We start from the raw sequence: 13,352 nt of genomic DNA on the forward strand, positions 1-13,352 counted from the left end.
AAATTTCTGGCCCGAAAGAAGTAGATCTAGGAGCTCTGGGCGATCAAAAGTTGTGTTAGGGTAGTGGGCTCTCGGTGCCTGTATGGGAAAATGTTCAATCTGTAGCTGGGTTTGACTCGATAAACAAGACATGATAATCGTTCCATGAGGGATGAGAGATGCTTGCCGCAACATGGAGTTGCAGTTGACTGAATAGTGGCCATCTTGCCATTTTGAAGAGTCCTCCAGCAATCGGAGGCGTTCCGCAACATACCATACCGTCGAAATGTTCTCTATATCAATATACTGTCACATCTGACTTCAGACGAAGCGGGCCAATTGCCGACAACTCATCTTCGCTTCGTCTTGGCGGCAGTCATCACAACGCCTTATCTCCATGGTGTGTAAATCCGAACAATGCAACCGGCTGACACGGGTTCCGCGGTGCCCACGCCGGACTGAGGGACCAATACTACATTTCCAGGATATTTCCAGGCCATATAATGTGGCCTGCCTTCTTGAGAGTTCAATGGAGACTGTGAAACATACCATAGAGAAAACTCAAAGCTTTTACAACGTCATGATGGAAACCCCGAGAGATGCACCCGGCTGACAGTGTCATCGAGCGAGATCCACGCCGAGATGAAGCGCAATGCAGCCCCGCCCCTATACGTCGAGTTGTCAACTGCCTTTTTCAGACCTTGTTATGAGCGATCAAGAAAGAAGTGAAGGACCGGAAATGGCCATTGCAAACTATAAAACACGCTGGGTTCTTGGCCATAACCAGATGGATAGAACGCTCTACACACCCAAGCAACCTCCATCATGAAGGCGAACTCGATCGCTCAACTCGCCCTCGCCGTCCTTGCCTCCCCCGGCGAGGCTGCCGCTGCACCATGTCAACAAAGCGTAACCTCTCCCTCATCCCCTAGACCTCAGATCCCGCAAAACTGACACCTCCACGCCTATCCCAGTGCGCCGAGCTCTCCTCGACCTTCGGCACCGCGCTTTTCTACCCCCGAAACGACACCACGCAGTTCTGGGACCAGAAGCAGCAACTCGCCGGCCAAATCTGCCGCATCGAGCCCTCCGCCCCGGAAGACGTAGCCAAGGCGCTCGCCATCGTGATCACGAATGCGTGCCCCTTTGCCATCAAGGGCGGCGGCCACTCGCGCGAGGTCAACGACTCCAACGCCCCCGGCGGCGTGACCATCGACACCGCGCGCATGCGCAAGGTCGTGCCGGACGAGAATGACAAGATGGTCGTGACGCTCGGCGCGGGGCATAACCTCGGGAGCACCCTGACCGCACTCTCTAGCCTGAACTTATCTTTTCCTGTCGGGAGGGTCAGCTCCATCGGGCTCGGCGGCTTTCTCCTGGGCGGCGGACAGGGCGATCTCGGCGGCAAGCTCGGCTTTGCAATGGACAATGTGCTCGAGTACGAGGTGCGACAGACTCTGACATACCCGACATGTTCCCACAACGATTCTTGATCATTAACAAAAACCAGATCGTCCTCGCCAACGGCACCATCACCACCGCCTGTCCCACCACCAACCCCGACCTCTACTGGGCCCTCCGCGGCGGCGGCGGCAACAACTTCGGCATCGTCACCGCCTTCAAGCTCCGCGCGGTCCCGGAGACGCCCATCTGGGCCGCCACGACGCGGTTCGCCGACAACCAGACGGCCGCGGTGACCGAGGAGCTCGACAAGCTAGTCACTGCGTCCAGCGCCGACCCGAACGTGAATTTCTACACCGACTACCGCATCGCGCCCGCGACGGGCGAGTTCGTGTACACGGTGCAGCAGCGGTACCTCAACGCGACGGCGTCCCCGGCGGCGTATAATGGGCTGAACGCGGTACCGTATTTGTCGAGGACGGGGAATTTGACGTCGCCTAATTTTGCGAGTGATGTTGCTTATGGCGTTCGGTATGTTTCTCCCTGGCTGATGCATCTCACCATGACGAGCTCGAGACTGATTTAGCTGCCTCGCCGTAGACACATCTTCGTCTCTCTAAGCTGGCACTCCTCCCCAGCAATGCTCCAACGCGCCGCCTCAATCTTCAAAACCGAGGCCCTCAAAGTACAGAACGTAAGCGGCCTCACCGCCGGCATGGACTCGCAACCCATCACGCTCTCCGCGCTGCGCATCGCCAAAGAGCGCGGTGGCAATGCCCTCGGTCTATCCGGCGACAAGGCCATCCTCGGTACGCGGCCTTCCTCCCTCACTGTGCCCATGTCTAACATTGCCATGCAGAGAACCTCATCACCATCGCCTGGGCCAACGCCACCGACGACGCGGCAACGTACGCCTTCGCGGACGCCTGGCTCGCGAAGACAGAGGCCGCGTCCCGCGAGCTGGGCGTCTTCGTGCCGTACCGCTACATGAATCACGCGTTCCGCAGCAGGCAGGACGTGCTGGGCTCGTATGGCGAGGAGAACCTGGCCCGGCTGAGGACAGTGCAGCGCGCGGTTGATCCGGCGGGTATGTTTACGAGCAAGGGGCTGTGTACGGGGTATTGGAAGCTTTTGTAGATGGAACTCGGGACGAGTCAGCATATCTTGGTCTTGAGCTGTGAGAAGAAGTTGTATGTCGTGGAACGGAGAAAAGCGGGCTCCGCAGGAAATCACCGGCTCGCATTGGCTACTTTCTCAAATCCGGAATTGTGTGATTCATCGCTCTACCTTGACACCAAAAGCTTCACATCACAACCCATCCCGCCCACCAACAGACTCCCCAAGATGACCCCCCTCAACCCCGCGCGCCTACCCTTAAAATCCCAACTAGCCCACCTCCGCGCAATCCTCTCCACAAACACAACCCTCACCACCGTCCTCGCCCGCGCCGCAGCCCTCAACCTGCCGAACTGGTACCTCGCCGCCGGCGCCGTCTCCCAAACAATCTGGAACCACATGAGCGGCCTCCCGCCCGCCACCGGCATCCACGACTACGACCTCGTCTACTTCGACGACACAGACCTCTCCTGGGAAGCCGAGGACGCGGCCATCCAGCGCGGACGGGCGCTCTTCGCCGACATCCCCGCTGAAGTCGAGATCCGGAACCAGGCGCGGGTGCATCTGTGGTACGAGGCCAAGTTCGGCGCGCCGTGTCCGCGGCACGAGAGCGTGGAGGCGGGGATCGATAGCTGGATTGCGACGAGCGCGATGATTGGCGTGCGGGTGGAGGCGGATGGGGAGTGGAGGGTGTATGCGCCGCGGGGGCTGTCTGATTTCTTTAACATGGTCGTGAGGCCGAATCCGCAGATTGGGGTGCGGGAGAAGTATGAGGAGAAGGCGAGGCGGTGGTTGGGTATTTGGAAAGAGTTGACGGTTATGCCTTGGGTTGAGAAGGAAGAGCCCCTGAAGCTGGTCTCATGAGAATAATGTACATCGTCTTAATCAAGTCTACAAACCACACTCAGTCCCTCTTATCAAGCTTCATCTCCCCAAGCATCCTTTCCACCGCCTCCCGCCCCTTAACCGCATACCCCTCCAAATCATCCCCATACTTCTCCCCAAACTTCCCATCAAACACCTCCACCGACAACCACCCCGTGAAACCCGTCCTCATCACCGCCTCCAGGAACGGCACAATCGGCAGATAGCCCCCGTCATACGGCAACGGTCTATAATCATGGCTCCACCGTCCCCTAGGCCTCAGCCCCTCCTCGCCCACCACCCGCGCCTCCAGCGGCGGGCTGACCTTATACGCATCACTAATCTGCAAAAAGAAGATCTTCTCCTTCGGCACAGTCTCCGTCAACTCCCGCAGGCTCCTCTCCCAGCCCTCCTCCGCGCCGGCAGCCTCAACGCGCCCCGACGCCGTCGTCGGATCCCCCCACTCCCCGCCCGCAGACTGGAACGTGTCCAGACATAGCCCGACGTTCGCCCTCTCCACGCGACTCACGACCTCCCACACGTCGCGCCACCCCGGGGAGCGGGTCGCCCAGCACCAGTTCTCGTACGCGACCTTGAACCCCCTGCTCCCTAGCAAATCCGCCAACTCGCGCAAATCAGCGATCACATCTTCCTCCTGCGCGTCCTTGATGGCGGGCGAATCCGACGATCCAACCTGCAACATATCCGTCCCCACGGCGCTCATGATCTCCGTCCAGCCCCTGGCGCGTTTGAACGCCTCCTCACGTTCTTTGCTCCCGCGCGGCCAGCCTTCGAAGTTGGCAAAAGGCTGGAGAACCATGATTTGCAGGTTGAGCTGCGCGCAGAGCGTGCGGACGGCGGTGCCGGCTTCGCAGAGGGCGGGGTAGTCGTCGTCGGCGATTTGTTTGTGCAGGTGCGTTTGAGCGAAGGATTGGAGGTCCGGGAAGGAGAGCTCGATGCCAGAAAAGCCGCCGCCGGCGATGGCGTGGAGCTTTTGGGGGAGGGTGTGGTTGGAAGTGCCGATGGAGCAGGAGGCGAAGGAGAGGGGGTTGGGATATGCGGACGACGTGTTTGCCATTTTGTCGGATTTGATTTCAAGCTTGTGTTCTTTCTGTGAAATGTTTGCGAACAGTGACAATGGTTGATGAACGATGGTTGAAGTCGTGGGTGAAGTAAACTGAGATATGCGCCTCATCTGTTCGATGATGTCAGCGCTGTGATGTCAAAGACATGTCACCCTGCACCGCCAAAATGCAAAACACCCCACACTGGATGGCCAAGATGTTTTGTGTGATCGATGTGAAATGTACAGTCTATTGATGACCCGAATTTTAATCTAAACCGTTTTGATCCCAAAAAGAAGAAACTCGCCTGCTATTAATACAATCTTACCGCTTCGCCCAATGCAACAAGTTTAATCCACCTTGGGCTGCTTGTTGTTGACTTCCGCTCGCTTCACCGCCTGGATGAGCCCGATGCCAGCAACCGCGCTCGCGCCGTCGTCGGCCTGGGTGCTCCAGAAGGACTCGTGGCCCATGACGCGAATCGACTTGCGGCGCTCACGCTCGGCGACGGAGAGCATCAGCCCGGACTGCCGGTTGGCCTCGAGCTCCTCGAGGTGCTTGACGCGCGTGGCGTAGCGCTGCTGGCGCTGTTTGCGGATCTGCTCGGAGCCGATGCGCTGCAGCACGAACTTGACGACGGCGCGCAGGCCCAGGAAGATGTGCTCGCTGATGAAGATGGTGATGGGCAGCGCCCACCACGCGCCGCGGCCAATGGTGTTGGCGCCGAAGAGGTGCACGATGGCGCCGGTGGAGATGGAGCCTGCCCAGGTGAGGACGTCGAGGGAGTTGATCCATGGGCCGATGCCGTCGGTGCGGACGGGCGCGGGGCGCTGGAACTCGTTGCAGATCTTGAGGAAGTCGGTGCGCAGCTCGATGACGTTGTTGACGAGGAAGCCGATGGGGATGAGGGGCCAGACGGGGGAGAAAAGGGAGAGGTAGCCGAACTGGAGGACGATCTCGGCGATGTCGTCCTGGACGTTGTACTTGTCGAGGGTGGCCTGGTTGCGGGCGGTGCGGAGGAAGCGGGCCTCGTCCGGGTCGTCCTTGACAATGGACAGGAGCATGGCGTCCTTGGAGTGGGCGCGCTTGTAGTCGCGGTAGAGGCCCTGGGCCTTGTGCTTGAGGACGGGCATGACGTTCTCGTCGAAGAAGCCCGAGATCTGGCCGGTGACGACGAGGGCGATGACCTCGTCGCGGAGGCGGTCCGAGTCGACGTGGAAGGTGAGGTCGTCGTCCATGTACTTTTGACCGATGGCGCCGAGGAAGGACTTGGTCATGCCCTCGAGCCACGGGACGACGTCGTCGCCAAAGGGGACGTAGATGAAGGCGGTGATGAGAATGGGGAGGTAGTTTGTGATGATGTTAAGGACGAAGATCTTTTGCGTCAAGGACATCTCGTGGTAGTCGGCGGTGCGGTGGTTCTCGTACTTTGTGAGAATGGTGGCGACCTCCTCGAGACCGCTGCTGATGTACGGCAACGCGATGGCGAGCAAGCAAGTGGGGACGTATTCCTAGTGATGTGTGAGCCCATGGCTGAGATTACTTGACGATAGCAGCTTACCATCAGGTTCTTGTACGGCCCATCATATCCTTCTGAAATGAGGACCTCGATGGCGAAGACGAGAATGATGATGGTGCCAAGGGCGACGGCAGAGAATAGGATGAAGGGAATCTGGAGGAGTTGGCGAGTCACCTGCTTCCACTTTGGGAAGTAGTGCTTCTGTTGGCCGGTCTCGTCGATGATGATCTTCTCATACTTGAACTGTGGACGATTGACCTTGACCTTGCCGATGCCTTGGACGTTCCAGCGGATGCCGAGGTCGACCTCCTGGATCTTCCAGTACTCGAGGAAGACTGTGCACCAGACACATGTCGCGATGGCGTAGGTCAGGGAATACTTATCGAGATACATCCACGCAATAACACCGGTGATGGCGGGAAATGAAAGGAAAACGAGATAGGTCTGAATGAAAGCAAAGTAGAAGGCGACCTTGAGAGGGTTAGTTGATGATCAGAACGGCAGCCAATAGATCATACCTTAGATCCCCAGAGGTCGCGAATGGAGTCAAGGTCGTCCATGGTCAGGAACAGACGCTTGCTGAGATGCTTCAGCAAGGACTCGTTCGTCTCCTCATTGTGAAGAGGAAAGATGGACTTGACATTCTTCCACTGTCCCGTCTCAGGGGTGACGCCAGCACCGCCAAGAGATTTGGGCCAGTTGACGAGATGGTAGACCGAGAGAATGTCCTCGGCCTCATACGCGCCGTCGACGACGGTGGTGTTGTTGCCGCCGGGGTGGTCGGGGACGATGCCGTAGAGCCAGTCCTTCACTCTGCAAACAAGCGTCAGCTGGCTGGGCGGGGTCCTCTGGCAGAATATGGAAGGCGGTCTGACCTCGACTTGTAGACCGTGTTCCCAAGAAGCTCACGCGGGGCCTTGACGAAGATGAGGAGCGTCTGCTCATAGCCGGCTCTCACCTCGGTCTGCAGACCTGCATGCTCTAGGTCGTTGAGGAGGGTGGTGAGCTCCTTGACAGCCGTCTCGGAGTCTGGTTGGTGGTCAGTCGGGGGCCCGTTTCGTTTCACCACAGATATCTGGGACAAAGAGACTCACCGATCTCGCTGAAGTCGTAGGCTACAACGTACTTGTCGTTGTAGCTCTGCGGCTTGCGTGGCATGCGGTGAATGGGGTCCGTCATCACCCTGGCTAGCTTATCCATGATGCCCATCTTCCCTCCACGTGAACCGCGACAGCGGCGCGGGAGAAGGCGTGATTATGTAGTGCGCGGGGCAGGCGGCAATGGGAAGAGTCGGCACGGCCGATGTGATGTGCGTGTGGTGACCAGACCCACGGATTGGGGCCGCCCTGAAAATGGCAATTAAAACAGGTCGACGTCGACGTCGGAAGAATGAACCGGAGGGGGAAAGGAAGAATGGAGCTCTGCGGCGGCGGCGGCGGGACCCCAGTTGAGGTGTGACCCAGCACGATGGCACCGTCCGAAGATCTGGAAGGGTGGTATGGTGTCACTGTCACAGTCCAGTGTGTGTGCGTGTGTGTGTGGTGGTGGAAGAGTGTGTTTGGTAGGTAGCAAAGGCCGATGCTCTGACTCCTGGGTGTCGGTCAGCCAGAACAGACCAGCAGCAGCAGCAGCAAGGCAGAAAGAACAGATTGTTGGCGAGATTGAAACCTCAGCCGCCTGAGGGAAACAGTGCGGAAGCAGGCTGGAAAGGGAGAAGGCGGAAAAAATTACAGAATTGTGGCCCTGGCTCTCCCCTGAACTGGAACATCGGCAGCCAATGCGCGCCGCCGCGATGGTCTTTTGCCGGGGTCAGGTCGCTGGTGTGTCGCTCACCAAGAGCTGAACGCGTCAGCGGACTCCACACGCCCAGAGTTTCCGCTGCCGCAGAGCCGCGCACAAGGCTTAGCTCGCCAGAAGAAGCGTAGCCTTTCTTGGGGTCGAAATTTGGAGCTGTGGCTATCCCGACGAGGCTTGTCTGCTGACCCTTCTGTTGAATTGCATTGATTGAGGTCAGTCGAAGGAAACCTGGGGTAAGGCGACGAGACGCGAACAAGACGCGCTGAGCCGAGACATTGTCCAGCCGGGAACGCGGCAAGCGAAAGTGTTATCGACTCGACAAGTACCCCAACTCTGGCATCGTCACGACAAACAGCGTTAGGGCTGAGTGATCGCAATCAAGGATAGGCCGCGAGATCGGGGCTGGTGCCGTGTTAGCCATGATGGGACGATTGTGATGGGACGGCCGGCACCCGAAGACACCGCTTGGCGAAAATCGGTCGCGCCTATTTTTAGCGTGCGAATGCTGACTCAGCTGGCAGATGCGGGGCAGCGGGTGTGACATCACCCTGTCCTCAGCTTGCAGACACCGACACCTACACCGGAGGTGGGGATCTTCACCGAGCCTGTTCCCCGAGACCTGGCAGTGATGGGCCATTTTCACATCTATCAGTCCGTTCGGCTCCGGCTCAGAGACGATTCCGTCTACTTCACTTCGGATCCCACTTCTGTGCATGAAGAAAGTGACACCGCATTCAATCTGAAATCGCATTACTGTCCGAGGCTTGACGTTTACTGACGTTTACCTCTGCTAACTTCAATAGAGGTAGGTCCCTTGCTCGACGTCCCGTGCTCAAAATCCATACCCACCAACAACCAACACAACCCCCACGGATCTCAGATGTTGCAGTCCTCAGTCTCTCTCCGAGCTTCCTTGCAGAAAGCCTTCTCGACCTCGATTCCAGGCACTCCGCGAAGCGAATCCATATCCAACCCTTCCCTCGCCAACCATCGCCCATGGACTTTGAGAGATTGTCTCCAATCGCGATAGACCCAGTCAAGCTCATTGCCATCTTCCGGTTCCAGGACACTTCGAATTTCGCAGATAGCTTCTCCTAGAGTCGATGGCTTCTCGAGACAGTCGCAAGCCGGGAGCTTCACGACATCGTAGTTCTCCAAGATATGCTCCAGACGCGGTCTCAATGACTTGCACTTGGCAGGCTCTTGTGAGTGACGATCCGAGGAGGAGTCGTATGACGGCAGCTGCCTCACGACTGGGATGAACAGATAGATGTCTGTGAGATTCGGGAATAGGCCACGCAGATTTCCGAGAAGCAGGCGCCAACGGGCGTCACGTTCAATCTGGGTGAGGAAACGTTGCTGGCCTGCGTGGAAAGCTGACCACGGAACTGCAATTCTTCGAATTTTGTGAAGGGTTTCTTTGTTCTTAACCTTCAACCACTCGATATTTAGGCCGTAGGAATTTGCTTTGAGGCGAGACAACATGACAATGTCGTGGTGAAAGTCAAACCATACTGGACCAGAAGTCAAGTTGTGGGGATTGAGTATAAGGTTTGTGAATTTCGGACGTCGCAGAGCTACCTGTCGAGAGGTGTGGCACACAGAAAGTATGGCTGGGGGAATAGCCTCTTTTTGCGCTCCTGGAAAGACGAGAAGGTGATTGTAGTGTGTCCTCATATACCATACGTGCTGATTAGACGGAGGCCTTGTTTTATCGTGATTTACAGGCTGTCCATTAATGACCTGCTGCTTCTGCTTTGTTAGCTGATCGAAGACCGCCTCCCAAATGAGCAACTGCAGCTCGTACGGGAGCTTGGAAAATTGGGGGAAGGAAGCCTCCATTGTGTAGATGACGATGAGGTGACGACGAACGTTGCGACGCGTCTGTTCTAGGTCAGTGAATGTGAGGAAAAGAGGCGAAAGGGATTTCTCACCCGATAGGCTGTTATGCAGGCGGCCGAATCTGCCCAAATTGCCCGCGTTCGCAAACGCAGAAATGAGCCTATGAGGTGGCGAGAATGTGAGACACTGCCGACAAGGGAAAAGCGAATGGTTCCTGCGATACTGAGGATTCAACGCTCACAAATTTGTGAAAGGTTGAAGGGAAGACTGAGGTTTTCTCACGAAAGAAAAGTCAGAAGTGGAAAGGAAGACTGGGTTTTGCTGAGGTGCGGCTCAAAGAAATGGGCAACAGCAGACTTTTCCAGTCGGGTGAAGTCAGGTAAGGTAGGCAAGTACTGTAATCCTGCCCTCTGAGGAAGTCGCGCCTGCCTCTACTTCCTGCCTCACCAGAACAACCTTAATTTTGCCGCTGATTGAGGTGTTCTAGCTGAGGGAACTCTGAAGTGCTTTATTCCGAGGCTTCCGCCAGTCCAGGAAGCTTTCTCTTATCAAAATCATTCTGCGAACGTCTGGTAATACCTATCCTCTTCACAAAGGTTTACCTCTACCGATCTAGATGCACCGTCTTCCTAAGACCTACAGTCTAAATGGATAGACTGCACCACCCATGACAATCTAGCTGGTCTTAAGACACTCCAGCTACTTGCAGGCCTCTGTGGAGTTGAGTCAAACGTCAGTCTTGAACGAATAATTAGTTGAGTCGGCTTCAGGACTCACTAACCACATTTGGGGATGAATATTTGGTCATGAAGCCAGATTTACACAGATACCACACCCACACAAGGATTCTTTCTAAACCGCTGAAGTTGATAAGCTATGGGTCTACGAAAATAAATTCTTTGACGCCGACAATGCTCAGTCGTCGCTTTTTCATACCAGATCGCAGTTGTTCAGCCCTGCATCCAAAGCCAGTGACTTATGGTCGAAGACCCATGAATTTCTTGTATTCTCCATTTGTAGCTGGACTCTGTCTGGATGTTGAGAGATGTTTTCGGAAATGATACATGCTGTGCTGTGCGGGGGAAACTTATACCCGAACGATACGAACGGTTCGCATATCGTAAGTGCATTACTTACCAATCAACCAGATTATCATTCTCACTGCAAGTATCGACTCCAAACGGCAAACTTCAACGGCAGTTGTCGGCGCCGCAAATGGACCCGAGCAAGTGAGCGGCCGGTGGCTCCCGCCCACTCGGCGCCAATCGAACCCCGCGAAAATAATACCCTTAGACCTCGCCTACGAAGATTCTTTCATGCCCATCGTACTAGAAATGACTTCTAAGCGCGAAGAAGATCCATTGAATGCTTCGCCGCCGTTTAGATAAGCTTTCGGACATAACGTTCGTTGTGCTCCGCGTCGACTGTGCGGTGGCATGTGCCGATGTCCGTAGCTCTTACATGGCGGTGCCTAACTTACTCATCAAGCTAGCGATGCAGATCCAAACGTGAAGGCCAATCTTGTATCGCTTGGTGAGTCGACGGCTTTCGTCGGCGCCGAGAGGGCCGAGCGGTTGTGATATCGTCATGTTTCCTGCCGCCGCATCTCGCGCGCTCGGCACCATGGACCCCCGTAATGTGTTTTCAATCAAGAATATTCTTAAACATCTGAAAAAACGCCCTTTCTCTTAAGACTAGCCATTGGCATCGCATCCAAGTATTGTTTCACCTCATGTCGTCAACCACGTCCATCAACCTACCTACCTTACGCATAACATCCCAATCTCCACAGCTATCACCAGCCGGAAACGACATCAGCATCTCAACACATCGTGGTGCAAACTCCAACATCTACCAAAATGCCAAAAAGCACCAGGAACATCTCCAAAGAGACCATCACCACCCTCTCCGACGCGCCAACACCACCCCCAGGCAAGATCCTCCAAATCCGCTCCGGCAAAGTCAAAACCCTCGTCGCCGAACCGTCCGGCATCTTCAAACAAGTCCAACCCGGCCGCGTCTTCGTTAACGAGCACGGCATAGGCAATGACGAGCACGTCTACCCCATCCACTGGAGCCCCGACCGCGCCCTGCACCAGTACGCCTCGGAGCACTACGCCTCGTGGCGGTGCGAGGACGCCTGTCCCAAGCCGGAGCTCTTCGACTACGGCGCGTTCGGGGAAAACATCGTCGGCACCAATATGAACGAAGAGAACGTCTGCGTCGGCGACGTCTACCGGATTGGCAAGGACGTCGTGGTCGAGGTGAGCGAGCCGCGCAGCCCTTGTTATAAACTGAACCTGCGCTTCGAATGGGGCAGGGCGCTGAAACGCGTGAGTCGCACGGCGCGGACGGGGTGGAATATGAGAGTCAAAACGGCGGGTTACATCTGCGCGGGCGATGTGATACAGCTTGTGGAGCGGCCTCATCCGCGGTGGTCGATTCTCAATATCAAGCGCGTGATCCAGGGGAAAAATGTCGCGCTGCATTTGGTGGCGGAGCTGTGCAACCTGGAGGTGGTGACAAGTATGGTCCGCGACTTTGCGCAGAACCGTCTGCAGTCGACGCCGAAGAGGTACGAAGTCGTCGACATCAGACCCGTCACGTCGCGGATCAAGCAGTTCACCTTTCAGCTCCAGGAAACTTTCACAATCAATGAGCCCGCGTTTAGAGAGTTCACGTTTGCACAGATTGAGTTTGGAACGGGCGATGAGAAGTATTCGCGTTCATACTCAATTGTGTCTGGAGATTTGAACCGGTTTTCGCTTGGTGTGGCCCATGACGATCATTCCAGGGGTGGATCGAGATATCTTCATACGAAGCTCAAGGTTGGGGATATGATTACCATGGCCCCTGGCGGGGTTCCGAAAGCCGTTGAGGACGAGCAGAAATGCATCAAGGATGGGCTGGTTGGAAGACGACTCGTTATTATCGGAGGCATTGGCGTCACGGCCTTTCTCCCCAAGATTTCCGAGTGGGAGAAGAAGGACATTGACTACGAGGTACATTACGCAACACGAAGCCGCGACGAGGCTGCTTTTCTGGACCGCTTTCCCGACGAAAAGATCACACTCTATGCCAAAATCGAAGGCAAGCGCCTGGACTTGAACACCCTGATCCCGGGTCCTGACAAAGATGGAAAGCACACCACGAGAATCTACTGCTGCGGTCCAGAAGGACTAATGAACGCCGCTCAGAGACGAGCCGAAGACCTGGGATACCCAGACTATATGCTGCACTTCGAGAGCTTCGGAGCGGACTCCGCTGGGACGAAAGGTGAGCCTTTCACCGTCGAAGTGAATGAGCTCGAGTCACGACGGAGGGAGAAGTTGGATGTGCCCTCGGACAAGACGCTATTAACGGTGTTACGGGAAGCTGGCTTCGACATGACGTTTTTCTGCGAAATGGGCGGCTGCGGTGCTTGCAAGGTGACTGTCTGCGATGGCAAGGTTGACCACAGGGGCACGGCGCTCTATCCGAAGGAGAAAAAAACCAATATGCTCAGCTGTGTGAGTCGCGGGAGTGGGCACATCAAGATAGAGCTAGATTGAGCTTAAATAGACGCTTTTCTGGATTCATGTCGTCTCCGTCGTGGTCTGGGTCAATTGAAATGATGCTTAGGTCAGAAGCGGCTTAGTTTGTGAAGAGTCACGTATTGGGTGGGACAAATCCCAGCTCTCATTCTTGGTGCTATCGCGATGAGTCAATCCTCATGCATTGAGCCGCTGCAAGGCGAGCTAGGGAGATCAGCGGCCCGTCTCACCAGCATG

At 56.1% G+C, this 13,352-nt stretch overlaps 5 protein-coding genes across 5 annotated transcripts; 2 read left to right on the forward strand and 3 right to left on the reverse strand.

Annotated features, from left to right (window-relative positions):
- Positions 1-804: 804 nt before the first annotated feature.
- On the forward strand, positions 805-3,360 carry CGGC5_v007197 (Bifunctional solanapyrone synthase; the record flags this gene model as incomplete). Its single annotated transcript, XM_032035737.1, has 6 exons — positions 805-888; positions 954-1,424; positions 1,490-1,911; positions 1,981-2,189; positions 2,240-2,467; positions 2,771-3,360. The coding sequence occupies 6 exons, from the start codon at positions 805-807 to the stop codon at positions 3,358-3,360; spliced, it is 2,004 nt and encodes a 667-aa protein (XP_031885287.1).
- A 40-nt stretch (positions 3,361-3,400) lies between these two features.
- On the reverse strand, positions 3,401-4,438 carry qa-4-2 (3-dehydroshikimate dehydratase; the record flags this gene model as incomplete). Its single annotated transcript, XM_032035738.1, has 1 exon — positions 3,401-4,438. One exon carries the CDS (start codon positions 4,436-4,438, stop codon positions 3,401-3,403), a length of 1,038 nt encoding a protein of 345 aa, XP_031885290.1.
- A 336-nt stretch (positions 4,439-4,774) lies between these two features.
- Positions 4,775-7,143, reverse strand: CGGC5_v007199 (Uncharacterized protein; the record flags this gene model as incomplete). Its single annotated transcript, XM_032035739.1, has 5 exons — positions 4,775-5,935; positions 5,986-6,414; positions 6,462-6,756; positions 6,819-6,972; positions 7,038-7,143. The coding sequence occupies 5 exons, from the start codon at positions 7,141-7,143 to the stop codon at positions 4,775-4,777; spliced, it is 2,145 nt and encodes a 714-aa protein (XP_031885289.1).
- A 1,473-nt stretch (positions 7,144-8,616) lies between these two features.
- On the reverse strand, positions 8,617-9,225 carry CGGC5_v007200 (uncharacterized protein; the record flags this gene model as incomplete). The annotated part of the gene is made up of 1 exon (XM_032035740.1): positions 8,617-9,225. The coding sequence occupies one exon, from the start codon at positions 9,223-9,225 to the stop codon at positions 8,617-8,619; it is 609 nt and encodes a 202-aa protein (XP_031885292.1).
- Positions 9,226-11,441: 2,216 nt separating this feature from the next.
- Positions 11,442-13,133, forward strand: yeaX-2 (Carnitine monooxygenase reductase subunit; the record flags this gene model as incomplete). The annotated part of the gene is made up of 1 exon (XM_032035741.1): positions 11,442-13,133. One exon carries the CDS (start codon positions 11,442-11,444, stop codon positions 13,131-13,133), a length of 1,692 nt encoding a protein of 563 aa, XP_031885291.1.
- Positions 13,134-13,352: the final 219 nt, after the last annotated feature.

The sequence above is a fragment of the Colletotrichum fructicola genome (assembly GCF_000319635.2).
Source record: "Colletotrichum fructicola Nara gc5 chromosome Unknown KSG_Nara_v1_contig04, whole genome shotgun sequence".
Taxonomy (NCBI): Eukaryota; Fungi; Ascomycota; class Sordariomycetes; order Glomerellales; family Glomerellaceae; genus Colletotrichum; species Colletotrichum fructicola.